The 18,339-nt window shown below is 43.3% G+C and overlaps 1 protein-coding gene across 1 annotated transcript; it reads right to left on the minus strand.

Moving 5' to 3' along the window:
• Positions 1-1,517: 1,517 nt before the first annotated feature.
• Positions 1,518-17,430, minus strand: LOC137334552 (uncharacterized protein C9orf152-like). Its single transcript, XM_067999319.1, has 2 exons — positions 17,049-17,430; positions 1,518-4,719 (listed from the first exon to the last, which is right to left on the minus strand). Exons 1-2 carry the CDS (start codon positions 17,278-17,280, stop codon positions 4,115-4,117), a joined length of 837 nt encoding a protein of 278 aa, XP_067855420.1. The 5' UTR covers positions 17,281-17,430; the 3' UTR covers positions 1,518-4,114.
• Positions 17,431-18,339: the final 909 nt, after the last annotated feature.

Genomic DNA, 18,339 nt, shown 5'->3' on the forward strand with positions numbered 1-18,339 from the left:
GCTGGTCTTCCAGCTGAAGGAGCTGTCCACGACCGTGTGTTGCCGACTGGTACTGACCCAGGAGTATGTGCTGCGGGACGCACTGAGTCGAGGTGCGACCTACGTAAAGGATCTATGGGGAAAGGCCACCATGTAAAGCCACCCCACCTTGTATTGTACACCATGAGTCATAAGAAATACTGTGTTTGAATTGTAATAATGAGAACGCTTTGTGCACGATCTGTAGTGTTCTTGGTTTGAAATGTACTGGTTTGGAATTGTGATATTTACATTGAACTGTGTGTACCTTTAAATTCTATGAAATAAAGTATATTTGGAAAAAAAAACTGGTCCAAATCCAGCCTATCCTGGGTCTTAAACACTGGTCTACATCCAGCCTATCCTGGGTTATAAACACTGGTCTCACCCCAGCCTATCCTGGGTTATAAACACTGGTCTCACCCTAGCCTATGCTGGGGTTATAAATATTGGTCTGATCCCAGCCTATTTTGAGTTAAAATCAGTGATTTTAACCCCAGCCTATCCTGGCTATAAACACAGGTTTCTTCCCAAAGTATCTGGGGTCACAAACACTGGTCTCATCCTTGTATCTTGGGTTGTAAATACTGGTCTTGTCCCATGTATCCTGGCTTATAAATGGTGGTCTCATCCCAGTCTTTGCTGGGTTATAAACATTGGTCTATTCCCCATTTATCCTGGATTATAAATGCTGTCCTATCCCAGTTTATGCTGGATTATAGGTGTTAATCTCATCCTTGTATATCCTGCATTATAAACCCTGGTCTCATCCCTGTGTGTTCTCATCACAGTCTAACCTAGATTACAAATACTGGTCTCATCCCAGTTTATACTGAATTATAAATGCTAATCTCATCCTTGTAAATCATGTATTATAAATGCTGGTCTCATCCCAGACAACTTCTCTCTGTGATGTTTGTTTGTTTTAGATCCAACTCCTACCTTTACTTATCCATTCTTTGCTGCAGAATTACTCCTCTTTGCAGCCTGTTTCCTCTCTAAGGAATCCGTCCACCATCATTACAACTTCCTTACCTCTGGCTGCCTCATACAGAAATGGGACAGATCCCCATTTCTGCAATTGAGGCATCGAGCCAAGCACGTCAAGGGTACAATTTACCCCCCTGGCATGACATCACCATACAGAGCATTTATGGTGCTGTAGTAGCTAAAAACGTTTCTTGTGGTGCAAGGAAGTTCTAAGTACGCTCCGCCTGTCGTGGTATCGTTAGTAAACTAAAGGTTAAGTGAAGGGATGTACTGCACATGTATTGACTTAACATAATTGCAATATTGTGTCCATTTCAAGAGTTATTAGGATTTGATTACGTTGTGAAATGTGCCTTGATGTAGGATACTGGACAATTCACCACCGTGAGCAAACATTATTAATTTGACCGTAATGGATTACCAGATCACCTGTGGAATAAATTATACATATGTGCAGAAAATGCACTGACAATTTTTTACAAAAAAAACATTATAATTTTCAGCAAGTAAACAATGAGTGCAGGAAAATCAATAACAACACCATACTAAAAACAAACTAGATAATCTACAGAGGCATATGATGTACACAAGCTCTTAGAGAGAAAGGCAATGTGTGCACTCATGAATATGTTATAAAGAGAGCCTATTAATTTTCCTAGTTTTAAAGTTGCGGCCCTTTTTAACATCAAAATAAAAACCTTTACACTGTACATCACTGATACATAAATTGAGTTTGGTACCTAACCCCCTGCAATCTGCTCGGATGCCAACTTACATTTGTATAGTACCTTTAACACAGCAAAACATTCAAAGGTGCTTTACAAAGAGGGGATACCAGTAATAGGGTGAAGGTTGAGAAGGTGGCTGAAGTTATACATTTTGAAGAGCCTTTGAAGATGGGGAGAGATGGCAAGGTGGTGGGGTTTAGGAAGAGAATTCCAGAGAACAGCGAGTGTGATGACTGTAGGCTCTGCTACTGATGGTGGGAGCTGGGGTGGAGGAACAGAAAGCACCATAGCCCAGTGTCAGAAGATTGGAGGTTGTGAGCTGTGACATAGGCTTGGAGGAGGTTACAAAAGCAGGGTGGAGCAAGGTTATGAAGGACAAGGATTTCTGCATCTAATTACATAAAATCTACTGCACAGAAACAGGCTATTCAGCCCAACCAGCCTTTGCCGGTGTTTATACTCGACACGAGCCTCCTCCCACCCTGCCCCAATTATCCCTCTATTTCCTTCAGCCCAAAATAAATGAAAGAGGTTTTTAAGATCTGTTCAACCTTCAACAACTATCAGACATATTTGAGGCCACATTATAGTGCAGTATGTACAGTGGAAAATCTTTAACTGTCCTTCCTTCAACTGATGAGAGAGAGATAATGAAAGAAGAAAGAACTTGTATTTATATAGCTCCTTTCACATTCTCAGGATGTTCTAAAGTGCTTCATGACCAATGATTTACTTTTGAAGTGTAGTCACTGTTTTAAAAAAGGATAGTGTGACAGCCAAATTACACACAATAAGATCTCTCAAACAGCAGTGAGATAAATGATCAAATTGTTTTTTAGTGGTGTTGGTTAAGAGGTATTTATTGGCCAGGACACCGGGAGAACATCCTGCTCTTCTTCAAATAGTGGGATCTTTTACATCCACCTGAGCAGGCAGATAGAGCCTTCGTTTCACATTTCATCTGAAAGACAGCTCAATACGCCCGCTTAATGCTTATATAAGAAACTCCTTCCTTCACTATTTTACCCGAGTCATTAACCTGTGTGTTTTAAACAAGTTAAGGTCTCTGGTAAAATAGCAGAGGAGTTTATAGGAACATAGGAACAGGAGTAGGCCATTCAGCCCCTCGTGCCTGCTCCGCCATTTGATAAGATCATGGCTGATCTGTGATCTAGCTCCATATACCTGCCTTTGGCCCATATCCCTTAATACCTCTGGTTGCCAAAAAACTATCTATCTCACATTTAAATTTAGCAATTGAGCTAGTATGAATTGCCGTTTGCGGAAGAGAGTTCCAAACTTCTACAACCCTTTGTGTGTAGAAATGTTTTCTAATCTCGCTCCTGAAAGGTCTGGCTCTAATTTTTAGACTGTGCCCCCTACTGCTAGAATCCCCAACCAGCGGAAATAGTTTCTCTCTATCCACCCTATCTGTTTCCCTTAATATCTTATAAACTTCGATCAGATCACCCTTAACCTTCTAAACTCTAGAGAATACAACCCCAATTTGTGTAATCTCTCCTCGTAACTTAATCCTTGAAGTCCGGGTATCATTCTAGTAAACCTACACTGCACTCCCTCCAAGGCCAATATGTCCTTCCGAAGGTGCGGTGCCCAGAACTGCTCACAGTACTCCAGGTGCGGTCTAACCAGGGTTTTGTATAGCTAGTTTCATACATGTACATTAAGCATTCATATGTTGGTACCCCATGGCACAATTTTAAGGCCTTTAGGTTTCAATCCAAGCTTCAAATATCATTTGAACTGGGCTAGCTTTATGGGTATGTTTCACTGGCCTTTGATCAGATCATTGGGTAGAATGCTTTACAGTAGCATGGTGCTTTATCTCAGTGGGGAGGAGAATTAAATACCTTAATTCTTTCCCTGCAAAGTAGGCGGGGTAAAGAAAGGCAGTATATAAATGGGAAGGGAGTGTAAAGGAGTACAATAGTCAATTTCTTTGCATTACAGAACACACTTGATATGTTTACAACATTATATCATTTGCACATATGATTTTAACAATTGTTTAAAAACTAGTGACCCCATTTAGTCATGGAATAGATGAAGTGCTTGGTACCTCACTACAATGCACATCTGATTTATAAGGTGCATGGACAACTGGGGTAAACTTGCATTGTACCACTTGACACAGTATCACCGCACCATTGGATTACATTAGTCTACTCGGCAAATTATCTTAAGGAGCTATTTTCTTTTAAAAAGAAAATTCTTCCACACAGGTTTTCAAAGAAACAGAAGCAAAAGGTTAAAACTCTCAAAATGGAGCAGCTGTTGCTTTCATTTGTAATTACATTTCTATGGAACAATAACTTGGTTTTTAGGACATTCGCAGTTACTCTTTTCGTGGAGATGTTTTAACACTTGGCATATAAACCAAGGCTCTTGGCAGCATCGGATTTCTTTGGAGTTTTCATTTGAGGAAATGGGTAATAATCCATTTTAGTAGTGACTGGTACTATTCTGGTGACAAGCCCATTTTTGCTTGCCCATATATTTGATCTCTCATTTGGAAATGAAAATCTTTTGTTGATCCGAGGTATGTAGTGATTATGGTTGTTGAAAGAGTGGATTGTCTGCCCTAACTCATTAGGTTTGCAGGCAATATCTGTTGTTGCTTCACTATTAGCTATTTCATAGTTACGTGACTCTACGACACCTTTGTGGAATGGAACGTTTTTGCTCATTGAGCCAAGTTGATGATTTTGATCGTCCGATGTCTTGTTCTCCTGCACGTGATTCTTTTGACTTGTGCTCTGAGCCTGCACCAAGCGGTGAATATCCAGATGTGTGCGCCAAGGAGTTCCACTGTCCTGGGTACATTCTTTGTTTGGAAAGTCAAGCGTGACACCGTTAACAGGAAGGCGTTCTTCAAATGCCTTTGGTTTTCTTACTGTGCAGTTGACTGACACTGTTTTGACTTGTAGGTTGAAGAATTCTCCATTTGTACGGTTTCTTTCACCTGCAATTCAAAGAACATTTGAATCACATTTTTGTTTGTGCTTTTTACATTACTGTAAAGCAACTGGTTATGAACAACTTTAAAAGGATAACAATGAGATGCTTGTTTGAGAAAACCATGAATCCTTGCTTACAGTGGCCTCATCATTGCTCGCTACAGATCAAACCACAAGGTGACAAAAGACAATTCGTGAAGAAAGTGTTTTTCATGCAAGAGTGCAGAAACTAGGGAACTCGGTGGTTCACTCGGTTAGACCCCAGACCTGGGATGGAAGTCTCCTCTTGTTCTAAGGATTCTATATGAAATTAGTTCAGGCATTTTCAATCCATTTCCTAGCTGTCCCTAATTTTGATTTTTTTTATGTGTTCATGGGATGTGGGGATTGCTGGCAAGGCCAGCATTTATTGCCCATCCCTAATTGCCCTTGAGAAGGTGGAGATGAGCCGCTAGGGTCAGGAGGAAGTGGCCGTGGGAGTCGTGAACATTGACTTTAGACCCCATGAAATCTCACGGCATCAGGTCAAACATGGGCAAGGAAACCTCCTGCTGATTACCACCTACCGCCCTCCCTCAGCTGATGAATTAGTCCTCCTCCATGTTGAGCACAACTTGGAGGAAGCACTGAGGGTAGCAAGGGCACAGAATGTACGCTGGGTGGGGGATTTCATTGTCCATCACCAAGAATGGCTCGGTAGCTCCACTACTGACTGAGCTATCCTGAAGGACATAGCTGCCAGACTGGACCTGCGGCAGGTGGTGAGCGAAGCAACACAAGGGAAAAACCTACTTGACCTCGTCCTCGCCAATCTACCTGTCGTAAATGCATCTGTCCATGACAGTATTGGTAGGAGTGACCACCACACAGTCCTTGTGGAGACGAAGTTCCGTCTTCGCGCTGAGGACACCATCCAACATGTTGTGTGGCACTACCTTCACATTACCACAATGCTAAATGGGATAGATTCAGAACAGATCTAGCAGCTCAAAACTGGGCATCCATGAGGTGCTGTGGGCCATCAGCAGCAGCAGATTTGTATTCCAGCACAATCTGTAACCTCATGGCCCGGTGTGTTCCTCACTCTACTATTACCAACAAGCCAGGGAATCAACCCTGGTTGAATGAGGAGTGTAGACGAGCATGCCAGGAGCAGCACCGGCCGTAGCTAAAAATGATGTGCCAACCTGGTGAAGCTACAACATAGGACTACATGCAAGCTAAACAGTGGAAGCAACATGCTATAGACAGAGCTAAGCGATTCCACAACCAGTGGATCAGATCAAGGCTCTGCAGTCCTGCCACATCCAGTCATGAATGGTGGTGGTCAATTAAACAACTAATGGGATGAGGAGGCTCTGTAAACATCCCCAGCCTCAATGATAGCAGAGTCCAGCATGTGAATGCAAAAGACAAGGCTGAAGTGTTTGCAACAATCTTCAGCCAGAAGTGCCGAGTAGATGATCCATCTCGGCCTCCTCCCGATATCACCACCATCACAGAAGCCAGTCTTCAGCCAATTCGATTCACGCCACGTGATATCAGGAAACGGCTGAGTGCACTGGATACAACAAAGGCTATGGGCCCCGACAACATCCCAGCTGTAGTGCTGAAGACTTGTGCTCCAGAACTAGCCGTTCCTCTAGCCAAACTGTTCCAGTACAGCTACAACACTGGACAATGTGGAAAATTGCTCAGGTATGTCCTGTTCACAAAAAGCAGGACAAATCCAATCCGGACAAATACCACCCCATCAGTCTACTCTCAATCATCAGCAAAGTGATGGAAGGTCTTGTTGGCAATGCTATCAAGTGGCACTTACTCACCAATAACCTGCTCACTGATGCTCAGTTTCGTTTCCGCCAGGACCACTCAGCTCCAGACCTCATTACAGCCTTGGTCCAAACATGGACAAAAGTGCTGAATTCCAGAGGTGAGGTGAGAGTGGCTGCCCTTGACATCAAGGCAGCATTTGACCGAGTGTGGCACCAAGGAGCCCTAGTAAAATTGAAGTCAATGGGAATCAGGGGGAAAGCTCTCCAGTGGCTCGAGTCATACCTAGCAGAAAGGAAGATGGTAGTAGTTGTTGGCGGCCACTCTCACCTCACCTCTGGAATTCAGCACTTTTGTCCATGTTTGGACCAAGGCTGTAATGAGGTCTGGAGCTGAGTGGTCCTGGCGGAAATGAAACTGAGCATCAGTGAGCAGGTTATTGGTGAGTAAGTGCCACTTGATAGCATTGCCCAGGACATTGTTGCAGGTGTTCCTCATGGTAGTGTCCTAGGCCCAACCATCTTCAGCTGTTTCATCAATGACCTTCTCTCCATCATAAGGTCAGAAATGGGGATGTTCGCTGACGATTTCACAGTGTTCATTTCTATTCGCAACCCCTCAGGTAATGAAGCAGTCCGTGCCCACATGCAGCAAGACCTGAACAACATCCAGGCTTGGGCTGATAAGTGGCAAATAACATTCGCGCCAGACAAGTACCAGGCAATGACCAGCTCCAACAAGAGAGAGTCTAACCACCTCCCCTTGACATTCAACGGCATTACCATCGCAGAATCCCCCACCATCAACATCCTGGGGGTCACCATTGACCAGAAACTTAACTGGACCAGCCATATAAATACTGTGGCTACAAGAGCAGGTCAGAGGCTGGGTATTCTGCGGCGAGTGACTCACCTCCTGACTCCCCAAAGCCTTTGCATCATTTACAAGGCACAAGTCAGGAGTGTGATGGAATACTCTCCACTTGCCTGGATGAGTGCAGCTCCAACAACACTCAAGAAACTCGACACCATCCAGGACAAAGCAGCCCATTTATTTGGCACCCCATCCACCACCATAAACATTCACTCCCTTCACCACCGGCGCACCATGGCTGCAGTGTGTACCATCCACAGGATGCACTGCAGCAACTTGCCAAGGCTTCTTCGACAGCACCTCCCAAACCCACGACCTCTACCACCTAGAAGGACAAGGGCACCAGGCACATGGGAACAACACCACCTGCACGTTCCCCTCCAAGTCACACACCATCCCGACTTGGAAATATATCGCCGTTCCTTCATTGTTGCTGGGTCAAAATCCTGGTACTCCCTACCTAACAGCACTGTGGGAGAACCTTCACCATACTGACTGCAGCGGTTCAAGAAGGTGGCTCACCACCACCTTCTCAAGGGCAATTTGGGATGGGCAATAAATGCTGGCCTTGCCAGCGATGCCCACATCCCATGAACGAATAAAAAAATAGGTCATTTCACAGGGCGATTAAGAATCGACCGGATTGCTGTGGGTCTTGAGTCACATATAGGCCAGCCCAGGTAAGGACGGCTGGTTTCCTTCCCTAAAGGGCATTAGTGAACCAGATGGCTTTTTACGATAATCTGGTAGTTTCATGGCTATCATTATTGATACTAGTTTTTTTATTCCAGATTTTATTTAATTAATTGAATTTAAATTGCCCAGCTGTGGTGGGATTTGAACTCATGACTCCAGATGATCAATGCAGGCCTCTGGATTACTAGTCCAGTGACAGAACCACTATGGTATCGTACTTATTGGCAATCTCACTCAGTGAAGCCACAGGATGGTTGGTGTGGGAAAAAGAAAAAAATGTCACACTGGTGGAATCTGAAAATGAGTCTGGGGCACATTGTTGCAGCAGAGTAGAGGGAGCAGTACCTTGCATCTAGTTGTGGTATACCTGACCTTGCAGTGCTTGTTGCTAACACAAGTGCATCAAATAGGAAGACTTCCATTCCCCATGACAAACAGCCTTAACCTTGATGAATGCAGGAGAAAAAGAATCCTGTAATGCCCCGTTTCATTTAAGCATTTTTTCCTATTTGACTGAGAAGGGATTTTCTGGTTAATTTATACTATGATGTTGCTATGCAGTTACATTCGGCTCACACGGAATGAACTCCCAGGAACACACAATTTAATCAAGATATGGATTAAGTCCATTAGCTGGAGGAACCAGACAAAATAATTAACAGAGTTGTGTTTCTCATGTACTAGATTGATTTGAGATAATAGGGACTGCCCATTCTTTCCTAGAAACTTTCACACTTGTAATGTTAGAATGATTTCCATTCATTGAGCACAGCAGGAGTCCTAGCAAAACAGGTAAGGCAGCTGCTATCAACTTGGAAATATATCGCTGGCCTTGCTAGCGATGCCCACATCCCATGAATGAATAAAAAAAAAGGTAATTTCACAGGGCGATTAAGAATCGACCAGATTGCTGTGGGTCTTGAGTCACATATAGGCCAGCCCAGGTAAGGACGGCTGGTTTCCTTCCCTAAAGGGCATTAGTGAACCAGATGGCATTTATTGCCCATCCCAAATTGCCCTTGAGAAGGTGGTGGTGAGCCGCCTTCTTGAACCGCTGCGGTCAGTATGGTGAAGGTTCTCCCACAGTGCTGTTAGGTAGGGAGTTCCAGGATTTTGACCCAGTGACGATGAAGGAACGGCGATATATTTCCAAGCTATCAACACCAACAAGGGAGTGTGTGCTTTGACTGGCAGTTCAATGAGCTGATCTTTAACACAGAGAACTGAGGGAGAGGAGTAGAGATTAAGCGTTTCTCTCTTGTTCTCTCTCTGGGTGAAAAGAAAGTCAGTTTGCAAAGATATTGCCTGTGAAACAGTCAGTGAGACATAGAGGTCTCAATTTCTCTCCAGCTAGAGGAAGGCTGAGAGACTTTAGGTTGAAACATGAATGCATGTGGCTTATAGTAGATGTTAGTGCTGACTAGTTTCAGGGATTACTTGTATGTAAAGTGACATTAACCTGTTAGCAGGGATAAAGTGGTGTCATTTATTATTTTTCATGTTATGACAAGAAATATGAAATAGGTTGTATTTCAATGAAAACAGTATTCTGTTCATTCTTACACAGCACATAAAATAAACCATTTTGTTGATTACAATTGGTCACTTATCACTAGAGTGTTTATCAGTCCGCCTTCCAAAAAACAGAAGAAATGCGGGGGCGGTGGAGGGCGGGGGTGGAGAATCATATGAGATCACAGAATCCAGTACAATGACAAGAGGTCTCATTGTTACAGTCTCTGGGTCATGTTATCGTATAACCAGATGTTGGGCATTAAAGGTATACTTCTGATCTTAGGGGTGCTGCATCCCTTTACCAGTGATTTTGAACCCATGAGAATATTTAGGGATGACCTAAAATTTGTAACAGCCTCACTACAGAGCTTGCAAGGCACACCTTAGCTGGCAAAGGCAATGCCATAATCAATAGCTAACATCATGGCTATAATATCACGGTGAATACGACAATGCCAGTAATATGATTCTCATTTCCACATGGGGTAAAATATTATGCATCTATTCTAACTATTTATGTTCATCATTTAGTGGTGTAAATCATTAGGAATGCTTCTTTTAAATGTTATCTATGTAAAAGGACAACTTGTCAGTTCCTACGGTAAAATGCAAGTCTATCTGTTCATCATATCCAAAAGTGCAGTGCTTTGAGTGTGTTTTTTTTTCTTAAAACCATTAAATGTACCTGTTTACAATGACCACATCCTTAAAGAGTCGCACATCATTTGCTTGGCATATCTGGACTATCCATGGTCCAACTGCACTAAAAGTACTCCAGTCAAACAGAGCAGAACATCTTGTACAGTAAAATGGATTGTACAGTATCAGACTGCAATTTAAAATATTACCTACCTCATTCCTACCTTGGAGTAATTCACCAACTCATATGGTCCTACCTCTCAGGATACATTCATACCATAGTTACAGGGACCAGTAGCTAGTATTGATTTTAACTTTATCTATGCTGTCTGTCTCTGGTTTGAATTTTCCCAGTCAGGAGAGAGCACACGCTGTTGATAGTTCAGGTGGAAGACATTATCAATGCATTTAAATAAGCTCTAGGTAAATTTATGAAACAAGGTTTGACACTGTACTGGAGTAACGCTCTGTATGGTGTCAAACCCAAGCAGTGTGAGACTGCCTTCGCCAAGGGGTTACACACCGCATCCTTCCACAGTGTAATTCCAGTGGTGTCAAATGTGCTTTAAAAAGTTCTCAGGGGGTCCATTATTTAAATGTATGGAGAGTGGGACAGTTCTGTCTGTGCTCTCAAAACAAGTACATTTTAATGGCTGGGAGCAGAGTGTACGTGCATACAAGTATGTTTGCACAGTGCTAAAAAAAATTCAAATTGGATCCAGCAGGAGTTAGACAGCTATGCAAAACACTTCACAGCAATGTTAAAGTTGTAGAATAAATACACCTTTTGAATTAAACTTGTGACTTGAGTTTAACATATACCTGGTACAGGTTGTAAAGTCTAGAGGTCAAATCTAGACAATCTTTCTATTCTGGTATTAAATTATCACAAGGAGTCCCCAAAACAAAGCATTTAATCAGAGTTCTTAATTTAGATTCTCCTCTGAAGACTAGTCACACCATTAGTATTTTTTTCAATGTTAAACAGTTCAAAAAATGATGATTAACTTTAAAAAAAAAGTTGTGCTCATCTAGGTGATGGATGTTAATGCTTGGGAATGGAACTCTTCCCATTCAGCATCAAGCAACTCCAGGTCAGGTATTGCATAGCCAGATGCACAATAATGTTGTAAACCCCAATATGCCTCAACCCCCAACTCAGAAGACCACCTCCTATTGCACGTTTTTCCATTTCCCGCACCAGCCATCCTGTGGTCTCTCTGAGTGTGTTTTTCCAACAAGTGCTGAATTAGGGATAGTTTTGTGATATGGGCCCATGCCCATTCGGGACTGGATTGCGACTACACAAATTCATTTCACATAAAACCTTTACCATCAGCAGACAAAGGAGACTTTCATTCCAACAGGGTGGGTTGAATTTGAATCCATATTCCAGAACTGAAAGGCCAGCATCTAACCCACTGCACCACCCAATTCCCCATGATTAATTTGAATATATTCCTTCACTGAGTGGTAATGTTTGTTCAGCTCTGTGCAGCTACCCGAGTGATTTTATTTTATTTGTTTCTCGTTGCATTAAATTGGAAGGACAGCTTTGTTCTGTGGACCCGTGTCTGTTAAAAATGGATCCAAATTAATTTCTCTTCAAACTTTTAATGCTTAGAGCTCTTCTTAAAGCTGGTTTTCTGTCTGTGAAGCTCCGGAGTCCCTGGGCTGATGTTGTAAGTTTTCCTGTACTGTGGCACTGAAAATAATCTAACATGACAATGATTGATTACATAGAAATTACAGCACAGATACAGGCCATTCAGCCCAATTGGTTTATGCTCCACAAGCGCCTCCTCCTTCTTCATCTCACCCTATTAGCATATCTTTCTATTCCTTTCTCCCTCATGTACATTTCTAGCTTACCCTTAAATATATCAACTTCCCCTTAAATGCATCAACTTTGAATAAAGTTATTCAAACATCAGGATTACTGTAATGTTAACTTTCAATGAAACTATTATAAAACAGTGATAATTTTAACTGAAAAGGTAAAGACTTAGGAATTGAATTTCCACAGTCTTCTCCTGATTGGCCATCGTAACTTCAGTGGAAGATCCACAGAAACCCTAGAGAAACAACATAAATGCTGTTTACACCATTCCTTCAGGGTTTCCATGGATCGTCTGCCGAAATTACAATGAAGTTGGGTTGAGAGGGCTGTTCTATGGGGAGAGATTGAATAGAATGGGCCTATATTCTCTGGCGTTTGGAAGAATGAGAGGTGAACTTATTGAAAGGTATAAATTCTTAGAGGCTTGACAGGATAAATGCAGAAAGGCTGTTCCCCCTGGCTGGAGAGTCTAGAATCAGGGGGCATAGTCTCAGGATAAGCTGGGGTGGGTGGGGGGGGGGGTTGGGGGGGTGGAATTAGGATGAGATGAGGAGGAATTTCTTCACTCAGAGTGTGGCAAATCTTTGGAATTTTCTACCCCTGAGGGCTGTGGATGCTCAGTTGTTGAGTATATTCAAGACTGAGATCAATAGATTTTTGGACTCTAAGGGAATCAAGGGATATGGGGATCGGGCAGGAAAGTGGAGTTGAGGTTGAAGATCAGCCATGATCTTATTGAATGGCAGAGCAGGCTCGAGGGGTCATATGGCCTACTCCTGCTCCTATTTCTTGTGTTGCTATGTTCTAAGTGCAACCAAGTTAATCCTTGACATGTTTGTACAAGTGAAAACCCAAAAGAGCAGCCATTGATCAGCATATATGTGGGTAGCAAGGCAATTAACAAGGTCATGATGTCTTCCTGTCATTTGTCTCTATATTAAAAGTAACATTGAAAACTTATTTTTAAAAAATGAAATAATTCTGGTAGCCACACAGTTATGATTTGAAGTAGACGTACCCTCTAATGTGATGCAAACTTTCCCCTAGTAGGTAATATGATGATTGTGAAGACATGGGCCCTGACTATTTCAAGTAGGTAACATGCCTAAACTCAACAACAACAACTTCCTTTAACGTAGTAATCAGTCAAAAAGATTGACTCCGAGCCAAAGAAGAAGATATTAGGACAGCTGACCGAAAGCTTAGTCAAAGAGGTAGGTTTTAAGGAGGGTCTTAAAGGAGGAGAGAGAGTTGGAGAGGCAGAGAGGTGTGGGGAAGGAATTCCAGAGCTTAGGGCCTAGATAATCTCTAGGCATGGCCACCAGTGGGGGAGCGAAGGAAATCGGGGATGCACAAAAGGCCAGAATTGGAGGAACGCAGAGTTCTCAGTGGGTTGTAGGACTGGAGGAGGTCACAGAGAAAGGGAAGAGCGAGGCCATGGAGGGATTTGAAAATGATGATAGGAATTTTAAAATCAAGGTGTTGCCGGACCAGGAGCCAATGTAGGTCAGCGAGCACAGGGGTGATGGGTGAATGGGACTTGGTGTGAGTCAGGGAACAAGCAGCAGAGTTTTGGATGAGCTCAAGTTTACGGAGGGTGGAAAATTGGAGGCTGGCCAGGAGAGCATTGGAGTAGTCTGGAATCATGAGCTTGTGACAAGTTACAGTGCTCCATTAATGGTTGTCAGAGAAACAACAGCTCTGCTATCTGTCTGTTTTGGATTGATGCCCAGTCCCACAGGTATTTTGTAATTCTCAGAAAACTAAGTGAAGGGCCAAGGGCCATAATGCAGGATGGCAATAAGTTTGAAATGAGTAGAAGGGAAGATAAGGTAAATTAACCAGTTTTGAAAATCTGTAGGATGTAGGAGAATGTCTGAGTTCTTTTCCACCAAGCGATTCTCCTACCTCTGTCCTTTAGCACACAAATTCCATCCTCCTTGTCCAACTGCTGGTGAGGAATAATTCCCCTCTCACTGCCAATTCTCTTCTCTTCTTGCCTGAAGGCATTGATTACTTGTTGTGTTATAGTTTCAAGACATGCTGAATTTCACCCATTTTGTCATAAATAGTAATTATGGTGCTATATATCATCATTTGTATGGGAGCAGAACCTTAAACCTTATAGTAGGGTAAATGCAAGTCAATGACAATGATGTGTTTAAGTTCTGACCGAAAATCTAGATACCAACAACACCTGATGTGAGTATTCAAGCCAGACAGACAAAAAAGGTCCTAGCACTGATCTCTGATCTATCAGGAGTTAGCTGATCTCAATCAGGGTAGTTGTGAGAGTGCTACAATTGATCCCTGGTTAGAGAGAGAAAAAAAACATTCCTGGGATTCCTGCTCCTGATTGCTACCTAATGACTCTGTTGGAAGGGTGTGTGTATCGATGTTGGCTGCGGTCATGGTCAGGTTTGGCTTTGATTCCTTCCTTAGGCTGACATGCTGTTTAGATTTATAACTGGATCAGGTACTGTAAGGTTGCCATTGTCTGAGTATGAAGCACAATCTTCGGGGCAATAGAGGAGAAAAGTATAAAAGAAAAATCTACTAAATGTTGCGAATCTTCTTCAAATTAATTTTCTTAGGATTTCTTAGAATTATTGCCCACTCATTTTTGTGATAATTTCATGTGCACGCAAGGAAATGGTGGGTTTTGGGTGTAATTATGAATTTCAACATGATTGACATCATTGCAGCATGTGTTTGATAGACTAAAAAATGGTACTTTTCCTTGATACAGTTTTAAGGCATGAACATTGTTTTAAAAGCTATTAGCTCAGCCAATTCCTTTATGCCAGTATAACAGGCTACCTGTGTTCAGATGAAAGATCATCGACCTGAAAGGTTGGCCTGGATTTTTACTCCGAGCTGTGTAGAGAGTGGTGGGGTGGGGGTGGGGGGGGGGGAGGATTTCTAGATGGGAAATCCGGAAATATGGGTTTCCAGGATGATTTTGTATGGGAATTAGGCATTTTTGGACCATCAGGCTATACATTCAACCTGCATCGAACAAGCTTGGACAACACCTTTACATTGGTCAGGAAACAACAACAGAGACAAGGGGCACAGCTGATTGTTCCTCAAGGTCACTCTCCTTCAAGGGACAAGAGACAGGACATCTTTTAATTTTTTCAGCAAGTTACCCGTGTGCCAGATTGATAGGCTGGCCGCCTGTCGGACGGGAAAGCAGCCAGGGAGCAGATGCCAGATAAGTCAGACATCGGGTGGGTTGGGGTCGGACATCAGGGAGGGGGTCGTTCATCAGTGGGGGGGGGGGTTCGAAATTGGAGGTGCAGGTCGAACATTGGGGGAAATGTTCAGACATGGGGGGGGGGTCAGTCATCGAGGGAGTTGATTGGAGCCATTGGGGGTCAGAGACATCTGGGGGGGTGTCTGTGGATAGATCAAGGGGGTCAGACATTGGTGGGGAGTGTCGGAGCTATCGGGAGGGGTCATATCCCGCCCTATCCCCATTTCCCTTGATTCCCTTAGTGTCCAAAAATCTATCGATCTCAGTCTTGAATATACTCAACGAGTATCCTAAATAGCTGACCCCTCATCTTGAGACTCTGAACCCTAGCTCTAGATTCTCCAGCAAGGGGAAACAGCCTCTCAGCATCTATCCTGTCAAGCCCTCTAAGAATTTTAAACGTTTCAATGAGATCACCTCAGAGACATCGGGGGGGGGGGGTTAAGAGGTTGGAGACATCGGGGGTTGGACATGGGGGGGGGGGGGGTGCGGGGTCGGCCAATCGCATGTGTTGGATCGTGGCAGGTAAGCTTGTTGGGCCTGGAGGAAACACTCCTGCACCTCCTGGCCCACATGCAGTGCAATAAAGGCACTCACCTTTATTGATCCGGGCCTTCTCACCTCCTCTTACCTGGCAAGAATCTGAAGCCCGAGAATCCCGGCCCGCAGGAGTTAAAAATAAAAAAGCAATTAAAATGGAGGCACGCATTTTACTGACCGACCCGCCTCCTGAGAGCAGATTGGTCACCCACCCCCCAATTATCTTAAATCTGTGTCATTTGGTTACCGACCCTTCTGCCGGTGGAAACAGTTTCTCCTTATTTACTCTATCAAAACCCTTCATGTGGGAAATCATGTCGATGGGTAAAGACGAGGGCAGTGCACAGGACGAGGTCACGCAACATAGGACGGGTTGGAGGTGAGTTGGGGTCATTTTTACAATTTTTACTTTCCCACCTGCCCCTCAACCCACCTGTCCTTGGGGGTTAAAATTACCCCCATTAACTCTGTTCCTCTCTCCACAGATGCCGCCTGACCTGCTGAGTGTTTTCCAGCATTTTCAGTTCTTATTTCTGATTTCCAGCATCAACAATATTTTGCTTTTTGTAACAGGGTGCGTGGTGATGGGATATGGCATTTTGTTTCAGTCCTATGTTGCGTGACCTCGTCCTGCGCACTGCCCTCATCTTTACCCATCGGCATGATTTCCTACATGAAGGGTTTTGATAGAGTAAATAAGGAGAAACTGTTTCCACTGGCAGGAGGGTCGGTAACCAGAGGACACAGATTTAAGATAATTGGCAAAAGAACCAGAGGGGAGATGAGCAGAATATTTTTCACGCAGCAAGTTGTAATGATCTGGAATTCACTGCCTGAAAGGGTGGTGGAAGCAGATCCATTAGTAACTTTCAAAGGGGAATTGGATATATACTTGAAAAGGTAAAATTTGCAGGGCTATGAGGATAGATCAAGGGGGTGGGACTATTTGGATAGCTCGATCAAAAGAGCCGGCACAGCTACGATGGGCCGAATGGCTTCCCTCTGTGCTGTAAGATTTTATGATCGTCAGGTCCCACCTCAAACAAAAACCTCTACGTCAAACAACATACAACAAATACACATCTCGTTAAGAACACACGTAACACCACGTACGAGACCCAAATTCCCAGCTATGGATAGAAAGGTCCTATTTATAAATGTCCGAGGAAATCTTATTTCCATAGGATTCAGCAGCTTACCTGTTCTGAAAACAATATGAGTCTGTTCTTTCTGCTTCTGCCGTATGGAGTCATACTGCTCTTCGAGTTCGTTTATATCCATCAGGACCGAGTTGTCCTCCACACTGTTTCTCTTCCAGTATTTGCCTGCAATGTGATTACCCCTGTCTATTACCTGAGTCACATAGACTTTTGCCCGTACCATCTGTTCCCACACGCAGTTAAGCTTTGGGCAGCAGCTAGATAAGAACATCCTCGTTTATTTAAAGTTAGCAAACACACTTCGGGCAGATAGTCATCGGGAGAGACTCACTTGTAAGGTTACGAGTTCTGGAAAGTGCCCTTTCGGGTTGGCTCACGGTTACCGAATGTGAACAGCTCTTAAAAATCACCCGAGTGCAAAAAAAATCAACTTGAAAACGCCGAGCAGAACCCTATGTACCAAGGAACACGTTACATTGTTTTCCTTTGCAAGAAAAGAAAATATGAATCGCTGCCAAACCGATGATAAAAAAATTAACACGTTCGTTTCTGCCAATTTGTGTTGTAAAATTTTACAAGATGAAACTAAACAAGTTACTTAAACCTTTCAGAGGGAATGTAGCAAGTTTGCACCAAAACGAAAATAGACCATAAAAATCTAAACATTTATGTAGGACTTTTACAAACACTAGAAATAAGGGAAGTTTTAGTACAGTAATTCCATAGGTTTCTCTGGCTCCAAATACTTGAAGGGGAGAAAATTGCAGGGCTATGGGGAAATAGCAGGAGGAGTGGGTCTAATTGAATAGCTCTTTCAAAGAGCCAGCACAGGCATAAGAACATAAGAAATAGGTGCAGGAGTAGGTCATATGGCCCCTCGAGCCTGCTCCGTCATTCAATCAGATCATGGCTGATCATCAACCTCAACTCCTTTCTCACCCGATCCCCATATCCCTTGATTCCCCTAGAGTCCAAAAATCTATCTATCTCAGCCTTGAATATATTCAATGACTCAGCAGCCACAGCCCTCGGGGGTAGAGAATTCCAAAGATTCACAACCCTCTGTGTGAAGAAATTTCTCCTCATCTCAGTCTTGAATGGCCGGCCCCTTATCCTGCAACTAAACCCTCTAGTTCTAGACTCTCCAGCCAGGGGAAACAATCGCTCAGCATCTATGCTGTCAAGCCCCCTCAGAATCTTATATGTTTCAGTGAGGTCAATTCTCATTCTTCCAAATTCCAGAGAGTATAGGCCCATTCTACTTAACCTCTCTTCATAGGACAACCCTCTCATCCCAGGAATTAATCTAGTGAACTTTCATTGCACCGCC

Source organism: Heptranchias perlo, chromosome 2, assembly GCF_035084215.1.
Source record: "Heptranchias perlo isolate sHepPer1 chromosome 2, sHepPer1.hap1, whole genome shotgun sequence".
NCBI lineage: Eukaryota > Metazoa > Chordata > Chondrichthyes > Hexanchiformes > Hexanchidae > Heptranchias > Heptranchias perlo.

Bases quoted from the DNA above. Each gene is read 5' to 3' on its own strand.
- LOC137334552 (XM_067999319.1), bottom strand. From the start codon at position 17,280: ATGTTCTTATCTAGCTGCTGCCCAAAGCTTAACTGCGTGTGGGAACAG. The intron at 4,720-17,048 runs GTAAGCTGCTGA...TTTGAATTGCAG, and splicing joins TCATATTGTTTTCAGAACAG to GTGAAAGAAACCGTACAAAT.